The following is a 19,122-nucleotide window of genomic DNA, read 5'->3' on the forward strand; positions in this document are numbered from 1 at the left end:
GGGAAATCAGTTCCGGTAGAAGTGAGGCTGGTGGGGGAAATGCAAGGGGAATGCTGGGGGAAGTACGGTGGCTGCCGGCGCCTCACTCCACCTCTTCCTCCCTCCTCCCGATCGGGCGCGCAGCGGGCATTTTTTTTAAAATTAGCGCGACCCCGGTTATAGCGCGGTCGGATCGGTTGGTTCCCGAGGACCGCGCTATAACGGGGCTGAGCTGTATTTGTATTTACATTGTATACCGTTTAATGAAGGCTTTTTTTTTTCATGTGATTGATTACATCAGGCAGGGGGGCCCGAGAAATTTCATGGATGAAAAAGGGGGGCTCGGCATAAAAAGTTTGCTCACCCCTGGGTTAGATTGTTTATCTTAACTACAGTATGTATAGAGAGGCCTTTATACAAATGGGCAAGATAAGTGCGAACGCCAGCCTGGTGTAGGTGATAAAATTGGCAACATTTGTTGCCAGTAGACTGATAGTACTAGATACTGTATAACATGTGAATAAGTAATTTGGCATTCATTTGCATGTGCCACATTTAAAATATACTGCCAACATATTGCCCGAAAAGTAAAACGTCCCTTACCAATGGTTTCCTGCTGGCGATATAGCTTTAGTGAGAAAAGGTTTGGCATCAAACACTGATACTGCCAATATTTTCATCAATTGAATAAATCTAAGCCCAGTCCCACAGCATTACTGGACCACTACAAGGAGATCTGACAATGGGATTGGAACTGGATTCACCCACTTCAAAGGCAGAGATAATACAGCCGAGCTGCTCATTCAGCACACCAAATAATACATTAGGAAAGTGGATTAAAATGGCGTTTTGTGTATAGTAGAAGGGAATTTTAAACATTTACTTAAAAAAAAGAACATGAGGCCCTATAAATATATATATATATTCTTAGTTAAGTTATGGTGGGTAAAAAAAGTGACAAAAACCCTCCACAGTAAAGCATATAGCAAATGGAGATATTCCTGTATGCTCATTTGCATGTCTTAGACAGGTCTGCACCCCGCCTTTCACCATTATCACCCAGCACACAGCCCTTCCACTGCAGCAAGGGATTCTGGGAAATGACATGCAAATGAGCACACAGTGCCACCTTTTGCTTCAAAACCATTCAACATGGTTCCCCTATAGGCTTAAACTTGCACTTAAGTTTTTTTATTTTTGCATTTTATCAGTGGATGTCTTTGCCACATTGTGGGCTATTAGATATTTAACCGTGGAGGTATATGGTCTTCTCGTTTGGACCATACCTTATTATTTTGGACATACTAGCCTTCTAGTGGATATTATATCCTCATGTAATAATTTATACACCTATCGGGACTTATAAAGTTCCTCTTGTGGATATTATATCTTTATGTAATTAATCACGATCATTTCCTTGAGTGCAATGAATAGGGGACTGCTGTGACTTCGTCACTTTTTCTGTGGTTTCATAAGCTGTATGTGTAACCTGATTCAAGTTACTTTTCATGTCCCATTTCGGCTCTTTTTGATATCTAAGAGTTCATTCAATTTCTGATTAAATAGATACATAAAGAGAAACACTACAGCTGTGTGAGCTGTGCTACAAAGATACAACACACCCTGTGATGTTCAGATGGCAATTAAGATCCTTTGGACTCATTTCAAATGGTGGATATTAAAAGCTTTCCCAGAAGAAGAAAATTAAGATTATACTGTGCATGCCAAAAGAACGACCGTTGTGGTCTTGGAATCACTTATTATACGTTTAAAAAATCAGTTTTGTAGTGTTTTTGAACCGCTGTGATTATATACTGCACTTTGCGGAATATCTCCTATCCATGCTTAATACTGTACAACCAAAGGCAGTTTCATGGTACTGCTACAAAGGAACAGTGTTTGGGCGATTCACTGTATTCTGTAGTGTGAGATCTTGATTTGAGAAGTAGGCTGTTATTCATTAAACGGTGAATTGGGGCGTGATCCCACTGACCTAAATGGGAGTGTGTGTCATAATACCCTGATCGCTACAATCGCAGTTTAGTGAATACCCCCCTAGAGCCTTCTTTTATGATAGTTTGTGCAAATAACTTTAAGTGCATTCAGTAACAAAATGAGATTAAACACATGTAGTAAGATTTAACATTTTCGGTGCTGCGGACCAACGTGCTGAAATCCGCAGCCTGTCCGCGGCACGGATATCAGTAAGGTTTGCGTTCCGGAAAGGATTAGCGCTGGGAGGGTCCATGTTCCTGAATGAGACCCCTGCAGCGGTAATCCTTTACTTGATGGTCCATCAACTGAGGAGAGAAAACAATACTAACCTTGTGGAGGAGCTGCGCAACCTTTTTTTCACCGGTGCTCACCACAAACCAGGACCGGACCACGAGGCTGCGGTGGGGATATGAAAACACCGACCTTGGCCTGCGAAAACGGGTCCAGGTTGCGCAGCTCGTGGTCGTGGCAGGCCGGGTCCGGGCAGGAGAGGGTAGGATCGTAGGGGGTACTTGCCGTAACAGGGTTGGAGAAGTCGAGAGTAGTTAGAGTCCGAAGCCATGGTCGTGGGCAGGAGAGAGTAGAAGTCCGATGAGAGAGCCGAGTCCAAGGGTGCCAGAGGTCAGGAATCTGGATACAAAGCTGGGTTCTAAGTACAAGGAGACAAGACGAGTCCAACGAAGTGGCTTGTAGCAAGCACAACTAGGAACTAACTATGCTCAGAAATCAGCCAAGGGCTGAGTGAGCTAAATACCAGTGAGGAACCAATGGGGAAGAGTGGAGGTGAGGTCACAGGTAAGTGGACCGCTGATAGGCAGAAGCTGGGTGCAAGGCAGGTGCAGAGGATCCCCAGTGATTGGAAAGTGCGGCCATATAGATGCGTGCGCGCGCACGCGATGGGAGCCAAGTGCCGGGGCGGCCGCCAGGAAGTACAGGCCGCCGGCGGTCGACCTCAGCGGCGTACGCAACCTGCGGCTGGGGCGGGAGTCCCCGCCGATCGGGAGGCGCGACACGCGAGGAGCGCGGGGAGTGAGAGACACCCCCGAAGGTAAGGGACGAGGCGCCCTTACACTTTTCCGTCCCCAACGCGTGTCCGTGCAGCTCTGAAGGTAAGAATCAGTGTCCAGTCTGTCCAATCTCCTGGATGATATAAATGCCCGAATCTACAGTGACACTGGGTCTCAAGTGACCTTCATCTACAGGCCGTTCTACGACCTGCATCTAAAGCATCTGCCTATGTGTCTGAGTGTTTATTTATCTATTTAGTAAGGGTTATAGGCAGCTCGTCATACTTATTATTTGCAAGAAGCCAGCAAATTACCCCTATCCTCTCACCAAGTATTCAAGGAGGAATGTCATAGAATCTCTGCCCAAGAAGATTTGGACAATTCTTCAACCTGGAGAGGGGGTTGATAGAGATTCCATCAGAGGGAGTGAAGCACATGGCCATTGTACCCAACTACCCGGGCCGCGATGAGGCTGACTGGTACTTTTCCTTAGAGACCACGCCCGAAGAGGACGCCAAGAGAGGGTTCAAGGTGAACCCTAGAAATGAAAGAGTTGAAGTCTGCACTTCCTCGCCAGTTCAAGGTCGCCATACAGAATATATCGCCCCACCCTATACGGTTTGACATCGGGCTAGCACTGGGTCGAATATACCCGGTTACTATAATAGAATCCCTGGCTCAGGTGAACACGGCTACTGTACAAGAGTCAGGAGTCCTGATGAAGCCATTACAACGGCGAAACATGTAGAGTGTTTCAGCCCATACCAAAGAGGAAGACCAACTGAGGTCCACCCCTGTCATCAGATCCAGAAGTTCGCTTAACAACCGGAAGTGACGCAAAGGGAGTGCCTGGCGTGGACGCGAGAGTATTGCGGTGGAGCAGAGGATAGTGAGGAACTCAAAAGGATCGCAACCAGATGAGCACGCACTACCTATAATATCATACTGCCTACCTCGATCATATGAAGTGTAAACCTGCATTTTTTGAATCCCTTTTAATACTAAATACCATCTGCACTATACAGTATGGTCTCTTTTCTTCTTTTTTTCTCCTTGGAGGTTGGGGGCTGGTGGCTGCTGTATACACAGGTAACATCCACCCCTTAAGTTGGATGACTGCCTGAATTTGACTGCTTTATTGTGAGTAGTCATTTTTGAGCTTTGTTTGCACAAATTTATTCACAACAGTATTACACTATGTAGTGTTTCTTTATTTCATAACTACGAGACGAGCTCCCCTGATTTGTTGGAGGATCACCTGGTGCAAGACGAGTGGAACAGTCTTTATCAAGGGTTGCAGTTTGTTTCTAAGTTTCTTAATTTTTTCTTTAGATCACTTGATTGTTATTATTATCACATTGCTTTATTATTTACACATATGTGGTTGAATTGTATATTGTCACATTTAGGGTGTGTTAGAGCGCTATTGTTAGTTTTTTTCACAGCTGTGTGGACACCACTAGGTCTCCTTTTTTCCCCTGAGATGAACATCTCTGTTATTTATACAGTGGTTCTGAAATTTGGATTCATTTGAATGGACTTATACTACTGATGAGCTTATTTTGTGATGCACCAACTTACCACATATCTATGTACTACTGTACAAGAAGCCCTATCGGATTGCAGTTCGACTTCGGGGAATCGACCTTGTCCACGGAATGGAAGAAACGGCTAAGTGACAAATTGTTGGAGCGCCAGGAAGTGTTCTCCACCAGTGAGATGGATGTGGGCTGCAACAAGAGTGCTCAACACACGATCTGATTGAATGATGCCACGCCATTCCGGGAGTGTTCCAGATGCATAGTTCCTAGAGATGTGGAGGACGTGAGGGATGTCCTGAAGGAGATGGAGATGGCGGGTATCATAACGGAGTCCCGTAGCCCCTATGCCTCTCCTATTGAGATAGTATGGAAGAAGAACGGGTCCGTTCGCCTATGCATGGACTACCGCACCCTGAACTGCTGCACGGTTCCAGACCAATATACCCTGCCATGGATTAAAGAGATCCTCAGCGCTTTATCAGGCAGTCAGTGGTTCAGTGTACTGGACCTGAGGTCTGGGTACTACCAGGTAACCACGAGCTCTGAAGACCAGGAGAAGACAGCGTTTGTCTGCCCCCTGGGGTTTTACCAGTTCACCCAGATGCCCCAATGCATTTGTGGTGCACCTGTGACATTTCAGATGTTGATGGAAAAGACCATTGGTGATTTGAATCCCTGGGAATGTCTGGTCTATCTGTACGATATCATCATGTTCGGAAGAACATTAGAGGAACACAAAGAACACCTTCTGAAGTCCTGAAGTTGTCCCTGGACAAATGTCGCTTCTGACGTACTTTGGACTCCTATGTGGGCCACATAGTGTCTGCAGAAGGAGTGGCTACCGACCCCGCTAAAGTCAGAGCCATAGTGAACTGGCCCCAGCCAGATAATATGATGGAGTTACGATCCTTTCTGGGAGTTTGCGGGTACTACCGACGATTCGTAGAGGGGTACTCAAGCATGGCCAAGGTTCTCAACAACCTGTTGAAGATCTACCCATAAGATCCTCGGCAAAAAAACACAACCCTGCGAACCCCATTCGGGGACAAATGGACGTCCACCTGCGAGAAGGCCTTCATCGGGCTGAAGAAGAGTCTCACTGAACCCCTGTCTTGGCCTATGCAGACCCGGAGCAACCATACATTCTACATCTGCATGACAATGGGCTGGGAGCCATGTTACATCAAAAGTACCTTGCAGGCCCAGTAGTGTATGTGAGTCGCAGCTTGACACTGAGTGAACAAAACTATCCGGTTCACAAACTGGAATTCCTAGCGCTAAAGTGGGCTGTTGTAGACAAGTTGCATGTTTACCTTTACGGGGTCTCCTTCGAGGTATGGACTGACAACAATCCGTTGACCTACATCCTGACCTCCACCAAATTGGATGCCACCGGCCACAGGTGGTTGGCTGCCCTATCTAATTACCAGTTTAGCCTAAAATACAAGCCGGGGCCCTTGAACATAAGAGCCGATGCTCTGTCCAGAAGGCCTGGATTGAGCTCAACACAAGGCGATGGCCAGTGGGAAGAAATTCCTGGCCTTGTGATTCAGGCAATGTGCTCAATCAAGGCGATAGTGGAGGATAAGTTCGCTTTCTCCGAACTCAGAATGGTAGACTCATTGGGATGTCAGTCAAAGGCACTTCCAGCAGAATACTGCCACCCCAAAGTCATGTCCATCACGCAAGATACCATCATGGGATACAATTACCCATACCTTCCTGAGGATCTAATGCGCCAGGCAGAAAGACGCAGGGAAGAGTGGGTGCGTGAAGCTAATATGGAATATGTAATGCAACGCGTAGGCAGTGCTCATAAAAGATAAGAGAGGTTTGCTTTCCTGAGCAAAACTTGGCACATCGGCCGCAACATGCACCTAGATAGGGTTGAATACATCGCCGAGGATGGCCGCAAGCAATGTTACTTGGTGACCATTTATGACAGTGACGGGAACATGGTGCGCAAACCTGACACTTCTCATTACTATCGACTGTTAACTTTGGTTATTGCATTTCAATGTTCAATGTATAACTGTATGGTAGATGTTACGCCTTCTGTGCGGACGGAAGGCAACTTAAAACCAAATGGAGAGTGTAGCCAAGTCTTCTTGCACTAACATTTTCCTGGCCCTGACCTCACTGTAAGTCCCTATAAAGGTGGGCAGTGTGGGCATGATTTCTGAGGGGATCCGTTATAATGTTCAGTGTGTGAAACGTTACATTGTTCAGCAGGTATGAACAATAAAGTTATAGTGACCTCTCACTGAAGTAAGGGGGCTTATGACAAGAATAGGCTGGCTTACTAGCCACTTCCCAGGAAGGAGGGGGGGGGGGTGCTCTTCTATATAGTGTAGAGCAGTGAGTGTGAGTTAGTTCTGTCTGCAATAGTGATCAGAGAAGAATGTTCTTCTAGAAGAGATACCAGAGTATACAGATATTGCAGAGAGGTATTCTGCTAGAGAAGTGACTGAGGCCTAGTCCAAGAAGGGATAGGGTACAGTGATAATGATCCAGTGAATGTACTGTAAATACCCAATAAACTTCAGTAAAAGCAACAACTGGTGTAGACCTTGAAGAATGGTAATGACTAAAGGAAAGATCCTCTTGGACTGGAGGCACTGACCACTGAGGAATGGGTTCGAAGCCAAACAAAAGTCTGTGATATCACAAGGGGCAATCAATCAAAATGTCAGTGGGCGGACATATTGTAATAAGAAATGACCATCTTTGGACAAAGATGGCACTCCCCTGGATTTCAAGAGAGATTAAAAAACCAAGACAATGACCTAAAATAAGATGAGAATGAAATCAGAAAATGGTTGGAGCAACGTGGAGAAGAGAGGCTGCAACCACAGTACTTGGAAGATCATTGGGGAGGCTTCACCCAGCAGCGGATCCACGAGGATTGAATATGATGACGATACATATATATTTATATGACAGTACACAGCTAACAACTTACATGTGGCTTTGACAACAATCTTATTTCAAAAAGATATTAGAGAAAGATTGAAAAAAAAAAAAAGGATTGTGTTTTTCATAAAAATGTGAAAAGATGACAAAATGATTTAAAAATCCTTTTATTTGCCTTAATATTGCAATCAGCTACATTTAACCTCAGCACTGTCACCTGCTGGTTCCCTCACCTGACCACTATCACCTGCTGCTCCGTCACTTACCTCAGCACTATCACCTGCTGCTGCTTCACTCACCTCAGCACTATCACCTGCTGCTGCTTCCACTCAGAAGTGTGTGTACAGAGCTCCAGGCATTTGGTAAGGAATCAGCTTTATTCTTTCTTTTTTTGTTATATTTTGGCTTGAATCTGTGGGGGAGTATACTGTGAGTATACTGGGAGTTTTATAGAGGGTTTTGGGTGCATTTTCAGCCTTAAAAACCGTTTTTGGTTTTCACCCAGGGGCTGCAGTGATTTAACCCAGCATAGCTGCAGTTTAGCTGGCTGGAAAACTGCAGTCTCCCCCCCTCTCTCCTCCCTCACTACTGGAGGTTTTTACTGGTTGTTTAAACTTCCAATTTCACTCTTTTGTTTTTCTTAAGCCTGATTCCTTTTCTCACTTGCTATTGAGAGCTCTGTGTCTTTTCTATAAAGACTTGTAAAATTGTGGTGTTTGCTTATTATAACAGAGAGAGAGAGTTAAAAAAAAAAAGGAAAAAAGATTTAAAGCTGCAGCAGGTTTTAAAAGCTGCTGTTTTTTTCCCCTTGCAGAGAGATCTCTTCTAAAAGGGACAGTTTTTCTCTCAATACCTCTCTCACTAAGCAATACCTTCCCCTGACTTAGAGGCTTATTTGTTATCATGCCTGGAAAGGGGAATAGGACAAGTGCGGCAACAGGGGCGACGCCCGGATATAGAACACCAAAAACTGTGGCCCCTAGGAGCAACACTCTTAGTCACAGCCCTAGGCCTGGTCCTTCCAGTGCCCTGGCCACGCCTCCCCCAGCACCTGTTAGCAGCGTAACCCCTGCAGTCCCAGTTCCAACATGGGCGCATGTGGCAGTTGCAGGCGTTAACCCCAGCAACAACAATGCTGGGGCCACGCCCTGTTTGAGCAGGAAGCTTGGGGTGAGGTGCCCAATGTCACCTGGCCTAAACATGGAGATATATGTGAGGGCTGTGGCTGATGTGGTGGGTCCCTCTGCTGTGGTGGCGGCCAGCAAAATGTATGGGAGGGGCATTTTCTTCCTTCGTACGCTGGCTGCCACTCACTACCTGGTGCAGAAAGGCATCAGTGTAGGGGGGAAATACATCCCTATGGAACCCATGGAGGGGTTAGGCACAAAGGTCATTCTGTCAAATGTGCCCCCCTTCATCCCAGATTGCCTCATGAAGCCGTACCTGCAAGCCCTGGGAGACATTAAGTCCCCCATAATAAAATTATCTTTGGGCTGCAGAGATAGGGCGCTGAGGCATGTACTCTCATTTAGGCGGCAGGTACAACTGCTGCTGCCAGGGAGCAATGAATCTGTGGAGGGTTCGTTTAGGGTGCCCTACGAGGGCATAGAATACACTGTGTTTTATGGCACGGAGGGGGTTAGATGTTATCTGTGCAGAGAGCTGGGGCACACTCGTAGGAGTTGCCTCAGAGGGAACAGAGGACCCATCCCAACTCCTGCACCCGCCCCTCCCTCTGCCAAGACACCCGGTACCGCTGTGCCCACCACAGCGGGGCCCTCAGGGGCCCAGGTCCCTCCTGAGACCGCAGGAGATGTCGCTGTCCCATCCGGAACAGTGACTTCTGCACCTCTTCCTGGAGAGCGGAAGGAAGGAGAGGGGGTCGCCCTGGAGCGGCCAGCCTCTGTTAGCGCTGTCTCCCCCCAGGAGGAAACGCCCTGTGCCGCTGCACCCACCGCAGCGGAGCCCTCGGGGGCCCAGGCCCCCGCTGGGACCACAGGAGATGTCGCTGCCCCATCTCGGACAGTGACGTCTACACCTCTCCCCCAAAGAAGGAGAGAGAGGGAAAAGCCCTCGAAGGCCCAGGCCCCCTCTGGGACCGCAGAAGATGTCACTGCCCCATCTCGAACAGTGACATCTGAACCTCTCCCCAAAGAACAGAGGGAGAAGGAAAAGAGCTCGAGGGCCCAGGTCCCCCCTGGGACCACAGAAGATGTCACTGTCGCAACTCAAACAGTGACATCTGAACCTCTCCTCTCAAAAAAGAGGGGGAAGAAAAAAGTCACCTCAAAACAGTCACCCTCTGTCGCTGTCCCCCCCCAAGAACCCCCTAACCCCATTGTAAGCACCGTACAGGGTGAAGGGGAGCGGGAGGAAACTCCTGCTATGGAAACAGCGGCACCCTCTCCTGGGAAATCAATCCCCAGGAAGAGCAAATTTAAAACCAATAAGAGGGTGATTGAGGAGGTTGAGAGTGAACCATATTATGTTTACCCTCTGAAGTCTCGGAAGCGGAAAGAAAAATCAGTTCCGCACAAGGTGGTCCTGTCCGACCCACTGGTTGGGATTAACCAGTGTAAGCCGGATCCCACAAATGTACAGCCCACCCCCCTCGAATTTCTGGAGGGAATGCAGCTGGAGGTACCCGATGCCTCTGGGGACGTTGGGGAACCTCCCAGCGCCCCTCTCGGTTGGAGAGCATCCCCTGGAGAATTGTGCTTCGGTAAATTTGACATGCCGAGTGCACCTATCTTCAGAGCCAACCAAGATCCCCCTTCGGCTGTACCGCCTTCGGGTGACGCACATAGGGATAAAAAGCCCCGGTTTGCGTCACCAGAGGAAGGAGATGGGATAGGGCTGACCCCCGTGGATGAGGGTTTGGAGGGTGTTGTGGTGAGCACTTCCGATTACATCTGGGAGTTGTCTGACCTGAACCCTCTTGGTGCAGAGTTTTGGGCAGGCACTTTGTTGGGAGTGAACGCTGGGAAAGACCCTCCCTATGAAGCCCTTGCTAAGGAGTGCCCCCCCATGGTTGGTGAGAGCCCTCCCGCGGATGGTGGGTGCCCTCCTGCGGATGGTGGGGGCCCTCCTGCGGATGGTGGGGGCCCTCCCGCGGATGGTGGGGTCCCTCCCGCGGATGGTGAGGGCCCTCCCGCGGACGGTGGGGGCCCTCCTGCGGATGGTGAGGGCCCTCCCGCGGTTGGTGAGTGCCCTCCCGTGGGTGATGCGAACACCCGTGGCATGTGTGCTTCTGTGGCCCCCGAGGACTCTCGGGAGACCACTGCCTCTGCCATGCCGCCACCAGCTGCCCATGAACAGCCTGACTTGGGGATGGAGGTGGAGAGCACAGTGGACCCCCTCGTGGAAACACCGAGGAGGGGATCCAATCTAGGGCTGAGAGAGGCCCCCGCAGAGAAGGACGGGGGTCTTGAATTCTCCAGCCAAGAGGAGCCTGGGGAGTTGGGGCTCAGAGGGGAGTCCTCTGGCACCATGGAGTCGGTGGACTCCTCGATCACCATTATCCCTGCCCGGGAGCTGGATAGTTTCCTGGATGATACCCTCTGTAGACATGGACATACGAAGGTGCAGTTGGCCCTTGAGAGGTGGAAGGATGCTTCGGTCATTCTCCAATCTCTCAGAGTATACATCAAGGCTAACCACAAGGCCAAACTTTCCGGGACTATCGAACATACTCGGGTCCTAAAGTTTAACAAAGTGTTGCGAGAGCACGTAAAGGCTTCTCGGGGTGTAGTACCCTGAGCACCTATGGGAAGCAAGACTCTTGATTACCAATGGCTTTAAGCATCGGTACGCTAAACGTTAATGGATGTAAGGACGGGTTTCGAAGGTTCCAGGTACTCTCCTTTTTACAAAAGGGAAAGTATTCTGTGAGTTTCCTGCAGGAAACCCATACCACTCCAGAGGCTGAAGCCAGCTGGCATCTGGAGTGGCGAGGCAAGGTCTTTTTCAGCCACCTCACTTCGACATCTTGTGGGGTGGTGACCCTGTTCTCTGAATCCTTTCAACCTGAGCTGCTGCTTGCCAAAGCTGTTGTTCCAGGTCGCCTGTTGCATATCAGGGTCCGACACGAGGACTACACGTTTAATTTTCTGAACGTGTATGCTCCTGCCAACGGACCCCTGAGAAGGCAGTTCTTCGTCAGAATGTCTGAATACCTGGAGACAGTCGACGCAGACGAATACGTGGTGCTCGGGGGTGATTTTAACTGTACCCTCGAGGCTCGGAAAGACCGGAATGGTCCAGAGCCACACCCGTGTTCTGCGTCGGCCTTGCGGGAGGTCATCACCCGCTACTCCTTGGTAGACGTCTGGCGAGAACAACATCCTGAGGCATCCACTGAGTTCACCCATGTTAGGGTGTTTAGGGGTGAACGGATGTCCTGGTCCCGGATCGACAGGCTGTATATTTCCAGCCACAGCCTGTCGCGAGCCCAGTCCAGTGCCATTAGGCTGGCGCCGTTTTCGGACCACAATTGTGCGTCCGTGACGGTGACGCTGCTACCTGCAGCACCCTCGGCCGCATATTGGCACTTCAACAATACGTTGTTGGAGGACAAGGGGTTTGCGACGACGGTCCGAGACTTTTGGATGGCCTGGAGAGGTTGCAGGTCAGACTTTGCCACGTTAGAGCAGTGGTGGGACGTGGGCAAGGTTCATCTGCGCCTCGTGTGTCAGGAGTACACAAAAGGTGCCAGCAGGCGGCGCGATGCTGAGATCGAGGCCCTCAGGGAGGAGGTGCTCGATCTCGAGAAGCGGCTGTCTGTGGCAGGAGACCAATACCTGCAGAGTATGTACGTGGAGAGGAAGTGCACTCTCCGGGACTTGGAAGATCGGAGAGCTCGGGGGGCGTATGTGCGATCCCGCATCAACTTCCTTCGAGAGATGGATCGCGGGTCGCGCCTCTTCTACGCGCTGGAGAAAAAGAGGGGAAACCGTAGACATATCACATGCCTGTTGGCAGAGGACGGTACCCCTCTGACTGACCCGGAGAGCATCCGGGACAGAACCCGGAGATTCTATGTAGATCTTTTCTCTCCGGAGTCCATCCAGCCAGATAAATGCAGGGTCTTATTAGAGGGGCTTCCCACGGTCAGTGAGGATGGAAGGGAGCCGCTTGAGTTACCTTTGACTCTGGCCGAGCTCTCTGAAGCCCTAAGTCTCATGTCCCACGGAAAAGCGCCGGGGCTAGACGGGCTGACTGTGGAGTTCTTCCAGTTTTTCTGGGAGATGCTGGGACCTGATTTCACCGAGGTCCTAGCCGAAGCCCTGGAGATCGGTGAGATGCCACTTTCGTGTCGGCGGGCAATACTGTCTTTGCTGCCGAAGAAGGGGGATCTCCGTCAGATCTCTAATTGGCGACCGGTCTCACTGCTCAGCACGGACTATAAGATCGTAGCCAAAGCGCTTTCGCTGAGGCTCAAGTCCGTGCTGGCAGAGGTGATTCACCCCGACCAGTCCTATACTGTCCCAGGCCGGAGCATTCATGACAACATTTTTCTGGTCCGGGACCTGATGCACTACGCGCAGAGGACTGGTCTGTCACTCGCCTTCCTGTCCCTAGATCAGGAGAAGGCGTTTGACAGAGTGGATCACCGTTACCTTATGGAGACCCTGCGGGCGTTTGGCTTCGGCCCACAATTTGTGGGCTTTCTCCAGATGCTGTACGCCTCTGCAGAGTGTCTGGTGAAGATCAACTGGTCCCTGACGGCACCTTTTGTGTTTGGTCGGGGAGTACGTCAAGGGTGCCCCCTGTCTGGGCAATTGTACGCGCTGGCCATTGAGCCCTTCCTCTGCCTACTGAGGAGGAGGCTCACCGGGCTGGTGCTGCGGGAGCCCGACATGCGAGTAGTCCTGTCGGCTTATGCCGATGACGTGCTCCTCGTGGCCCAGGACCTAGATGATCTAGAGCGGGCACAAGCGTGCCAAGAGGTCTACACCGCGGCCTCTTCTGCTCGGATCAACTGGTCCAAGTGCTCCGGCATATTGGTGGGTCCCTTACAGGTGGACTCTTTGCCCCCCAAGTTTCGGAATGTCTCGTGGGAGAGCGATACTCTCAAGTATCTGGGAGTCTACCTGTCTGCTGCGGAGGACCCGGCCCCAGAAAACTTCAGTGATCTTGAAGAACGGGTCATTGCTCGTCTGGGGTCATGGGTGTATCTGTCGAGAACGCTTTCCCTTAGGGGAAGGACCCTGGTGATTAATCAGCTGGTGGCCAGTCAGCTTTGGCACCGGCTGATAGCCATGGGTCCAACCCCCGAATTTATCAACAAGATCCAGAGGAGGTTGATGGATTTCCTCTGGATGGGGAAGCATTGGGTCTCTGCGGGAGTTGCGTGTCTCCCTTTGGAGGAGGGTGGACAGGGAGTGGTGTGTGTCCGCTCCCAGTTACACACTTTCCGCCTCCAGTACCTGCAGAGATACCTATTCGCAGATCCGTCTCCGCAGTGGTGCCAGCTGGCAACCAGTTTCTTTCGCCAGCTGCGCAATATGAGGTATGACCGGCAACTGTTTATCATCAGGCCTGAGGGTTTAGGTAGAGACCTCTCGGTGCTGCCGGCATACTACCGGGACTTACTGAAGGCCTGGAAACTGGTCTCCGCGACCAGGAAGGAACGGGCGGCGGGGGTTGATTTCCTCGCTGAGCCCCTGCTGTATAATCCGGCAGTGGGGGCTCGGATGTTGGATTCACCCTCTATTTGCCGCCGGCTAATCCTGGCGCAGGTGACCAGAGTCGGGGATCTCCTGGACTATGAGCGGCGAGACTGGGTAGGAGCAGAGGAGCTCGCGCCCCGTATGGGTCTGCTTACTGCCCGCGTCCCTCGTCGTTTGATCCAGGAGATTAAAGATGCCATCCACCCCGACTCACGCACCTTCATCGAGGGGGTTTTGCAGACCGGAGAGCCTTGTCAACCTATCAACTTCAGCTCTCCGAATCTTTGCGTAGAACCCAAACCAAGGCAACCCCCTCGAGTTCCTATCTCCCCAAACCTCAGCAGGTTGGGGGATATGTCCCCGGCATGTTTTCGTGGCATGCCGAGGAAAGTCCTGTATTCTCTGGTGCTCCATATAGTGCACTACCTCGCCCTTGTCACCCGCCCAGATACCATCTGGAGGCGGGTATTTTTTGGGAACGAGGACGAGAGACCCCGGTGGAGAGAGCTCTATTCAGCTTTGGTTCCCCGTCCCGCCGGGGATTTGAGTTGGAGGGTCCTCCACGGTGCACTGAGCACAGGAGAGTATTTGGCACACTTCACGGACTCCCCCGCCGCCTGTCCCTTCTGTGGCGAGCGGGAGTCCGTATTCCACATTTATCTGAGCTGCGCCAGACTGCAGCCCCTCTTATCCACCTTGAGGAGCCTTCTTCTGCAGTTCTGGCTGGGTTTTTCCCCTCATCATTTTATTTTTGGGTGCCCAGTGTCCCGAGACAATAAGCCCAGGGATCTCCTAGTTAACCTGCTCCTGGCAGTGGCTAAAGTAGCCATTTACAAGACCAGGAAGCAGCGTTTGGAGAAGGGGGTCCCAACGAACATCGTGGCAGTGTTCCGGGCGCTGGTGCACTCCCGTATTCGGGCAGAGTTCACGAACGCCGAGTCCGCTGGGACGGTTTCGGAGTTTACCTCCCAGTGGGCGTTAGGCGGGGTGCTCTGCTCGGTATCCCCCATCAGGGGTTCTTCTGAGTTAACCCTTCTTTTTTAAGTGCATTTTTTACAGTGCACTTGCTGATTCCCTTATATATTTGTTTGACTGGTTTTTCTTTGTTCTACTTGGCAACAAGTAGAATTGCTGTTTAACTGAATTGGCCGGCTTCGCCGGCCAATCAGTATTGAACCAGATCAAAATAGGCTGCTTCACTCACCTCAGCACTATCACCTGCTGTTGCCTCACTCACCGCAGCACTATCACCTGCTGTTGCCTCACTCACCGCAGCACTATCACCTGCTGCTGCTTCCCTCACCTCAGCACTGTCACCTGCTGCAGCTTCCTTCACCTCAGCACTATCCCCTGCTGCAGCTTCCCTCACCGCAGCACTATCACCTGCTGCTGGTTCACTTCGTTGACTCTTTCAGAAAGCGGAAACCAGCACACACCGTCACGAAAAAGTTTATTTTGCTGTGGGAGCTGCAAACTTAAACTCGCCGACACTTTCATGGCCAACTCGCCACTTGTGGTGATTGGCGACAGGGTTGCCCACCTCGGTTGTAATGACTTCGAAACATACAGTATAAAGAATGATGACATTCCATAGGACGGATAAAGAACTCCTGAGACATCTCTCATTCAGGGAATCGCTGGGGGCTATGCTTAAAGAAAACAAATACTGTAACATTGGAAATTACTCATAGATTAGTTCTGGGGGAAATACAGCTTCTAGGAATATATAGTTAAAGTGTAAAAAGTCCAAAGTGCACAGAACAAATCAAATTAGACTGATAAAACAGAAATTCATCCCCTCCCTGAATTATTTTTTTCGCAGAGGTAGAAATTCTCTTGGTAGAACCATTAATTCCACAGTTAATTCCAGAAGAGGCATCGAATAGATTAAAAACTGTTCTACTTAATCTTTCCAGCACCAAAGGGGTTAAAGTAGCAATACTATCCCCTCCCTTTTTTTCTTCTTATTTTTATATGTAAAGCATTTGACAATGTATAATTCTACATTCTTACATAAGCTGACAATCGTTTGGGGCTCCTGTTATAAATCTGTAAAAATTTCTGATTGTGTGCCTAACGAAATGGCCGCCTTCTAACTTTGTGCTGCAGTCTGTGAAACTGCTGCAGCTGATATAGTATGTAACATTATATTACTAAATGTAACACATTATTGTTACAGCTTTCAGAGTAATAGACAGTCTGCTGTTTGGATCACAGCAACAGATCTGTTTGTGATACTTTGTTGCTAAAGGGGAGAGCTCAAAAAGTTGTGTGTCAGAAGCTGTTTCAAAAGAGGAAGTGGGTGTGACTATAGCAACCAAAGGATGATCAGCACATTAAAGAAATAATTTAAAAGGGCATTAGAATTATTATCTAATACGAAAGAACCGATTTATTTAAAAAATAAAACACATAGAATTTGTCGCGTTTTGCTGCTTTAAGGGAACTTTCCACAGTTACAAACTTCCTCCCACTCCCCTTTTTTTTTTTACATGGACAGGAAGCAGCAGGTCCTCAACAGAGTGAATTTTATCTCTGGGCTCCCCATGGATTCTGAGATACATCATGGAAAAGGTAGCTCCCGTATTTAACGACTTTGCAGCTTCCTCTTGGCTCACATGACGCGTCATTTAAGCCGTTACTTTGCTTCCCCTGGGGGAGGTGGGAACGAGACTGGTGCTACCTTCAGCTGTCATATCTGAGGAACACGAGGATCCCTGGAGCTAGACTGAAAACGCGTTCTGGAGACCCCCCCGGCCCACCCCCCCCTCCCCTGCCCACCCCCCCCTCCCCTGCATTCCATCCATGTAAAACAAAAAATGGGGGAAGGGGTGGGAAAAACGCACAGGGGGACTTGCACCTTTCCATTTATTCAGACAACTGTGTGTTTGAGAAACAAATAGATCCCATCCGGGAGCTTACCTTGCCATTTGGACTTGCCTTCTTAAATACTCTGCAAAAGAGGAAAGACAGGGAGTGAGTTTATATTGCAGCAGAACGGGCCAACCCTGGTCCTCAAGGGCCACGAACAGGCTGGGTATTAGGGATATCCCTGCTTCAGCGCAGGTCATTCTGACTGAGCCACTGATTGAGCCATCTGTGCTGTAGCAGGGATATCCCTAACACCTGACTTGTGGGTGGCCCTTGAGGACTGGAGTGGGCCACCCCTGCAGTAGAAGGTGCAGATAGAAATACGTGGAGATAAAATAAGGGGGGCGCATCCGAGTCTGCCAACAGCAACACTGGGGCAAACATGGGGCAATCATGGGGCAAATAAATCAGCTTTACCCGAGGACAACAATCGCATGAATAATTTACTGTATATCATATTAAGGGGATTTTTTTTTCCTTTGGTAGAGCAGGTACAGCTAATTTGACACATTTTTGCCCTACGTTTACAGCAACAACAAAAAAAAACCTTAATACAATAAATATATCATGGAATAATGTGTTTATATATGTAAATAATATTTTACATATTAAATAATCATATATGATAATGCTTTTTTATACATCATATATGATAGATATACAGTAGCAAAAACAAACAGCTCAATGTTACATTTTAGGTTTTGGGGCACACTGTATATTACTGCTAAAATGCAAAAGCAACCAAAACTCCAGGACTATATATATATATATTGTAAATATAAGCACACACACACACACACACACACACACACTATATATATCAAGCAGATTATGTCTAACATGTACAATAACCTGACATTGTTTCAATCATCTACAATCTACATACAATAATGTGACATTCATGCCTCTAGCATTTGCATCCAGTGTTATTACTGTTTCATACATCTGGCAAATATTAGAGCAGGTAAAGTTAATAACACTAGAAACAGAGGAAAGCAGACTGCTCTGCCTAATGTGTACATACACACAAGGACCAGCAGATGAGCAAACAAAGACACATCCCCAGAGGGGGATGGAAGAAGTCCCTCAATCAGTGCACAAACACTATTGGGCTAGCTACAGTAGATAGTCATAGGGATATGAGGGGTTAATGGATAGTGGCCCCAAACATGGGCATACCATTGCAGTATATACTGTATAATACAATATATGAGATTTTAAATGGAGGAACGTTTGTGCGGCTGTTTGTGCAAGTGTCTGAAATAAAAATTTACTTTGAATCATTAAAGCATAAAATATTTCCATGAAAACGAACTATACAATATATACATAAGTGTGATAGTGATTTAATAAATGCAAGAACATGTGTTACTATAGGTCTCTCAGTGAGGCTGTACCACACTACCTGTGCTATAACTAATCAGACCTTTATTATCATTAAAATGCACAGTGGGTATCTTCAAAAATATTGTAGAGTGAGCCACATACAGTAAGTTTTACAATGTAGGATCGGTTGCAACGAAGTACTTGTAGTACAGTAGTTAGTATCAGGCTGCATGAGTGAGTACTGTGTAGGTCACAGTAGTACCTAATTTGACCACATCAGTCACTAACAGAGAAACTGGTTCAAAATTGATCCCCTCCAGCCGGTGTCAGCTAATTAAATCTGTGTAGGACAGCTACCTGTGAGATTACCCACGCTTTCTGTGTAATACTATTTGTTGTCTTCAAGGGAACAATAAATGGCTGCAGCAAAGTCTCTCTTACCATTCCCCATAAATACTCCTCCAAAATCACAGCTTGTGCAATGACACATAGTATTATGGGGGATAACCTGGCCTTTCTTCTAGTTTGTTGAGGTCCACTGTCCTGCTTCAATGTAGATTGGGGGGGAGGGGAGTCGCTATCACAAGTATACAGCTGAATCGTGGTATTAGAGGTAGTCAATTAGCAGCCAGGAAGTCTCTGTTCCCTTGTCCTATAAAAAGTTCTCCTAACTCCAACTAACCAGAGTTAGTAACATCTCATATTTTGTACTATATATACTGCCAATTTTGTGTTAATGTTTGGGACCACTATTCATTAACCCCTCTTACCCATATAATTATCTAGCCCAGTGTTTTTTTTAAACCTTTTTTTTTGTTA

At 48.6% G+C, this 19,122-nt stretch overlaps 1 protein-coding gene across 11 annotated transcripts in view; it reads right to left on the bottom strand.

Annotated features, from left to right (window-relative positions):
* The window catches only part of LOC142490456 (beta-arrestin-1), a 338,250-nt gene that overhangs the window by 86,133 nt on the left and 232,995 nt on the right, over nt 1–19,122 (bottom strand). For all 11 annotated transcript variants that reach the window (XM_075592783.1, XM_075592788.1, XM_075592782.1 and 8 more), the window contains one exon: nt 17,029–17,059. In XM_075592783.1, the coding sequence (XP_075448898.1) occupies nt 17,029–17,059 (31 nt within the window). The remainder of the gene's footprint in view (nt 1–17,028; nt 17,060–19,122) is intronic.

Source organism: Ascaphus truei, chromosome 3, assembly GCF_040206685.1.
Source record: "Ascaphus truei isolate aAscTru1 chromosome 3, aAscTru1.hap1, whole genome shotgun sequence".
Classification (NCBI taxonomy): domain Eukaryota; kingdom Metazoa; phylum Chordata; class Amphibia; order Anura; family Ascaphidae; genus Ascaphus; species Ascaphus truei.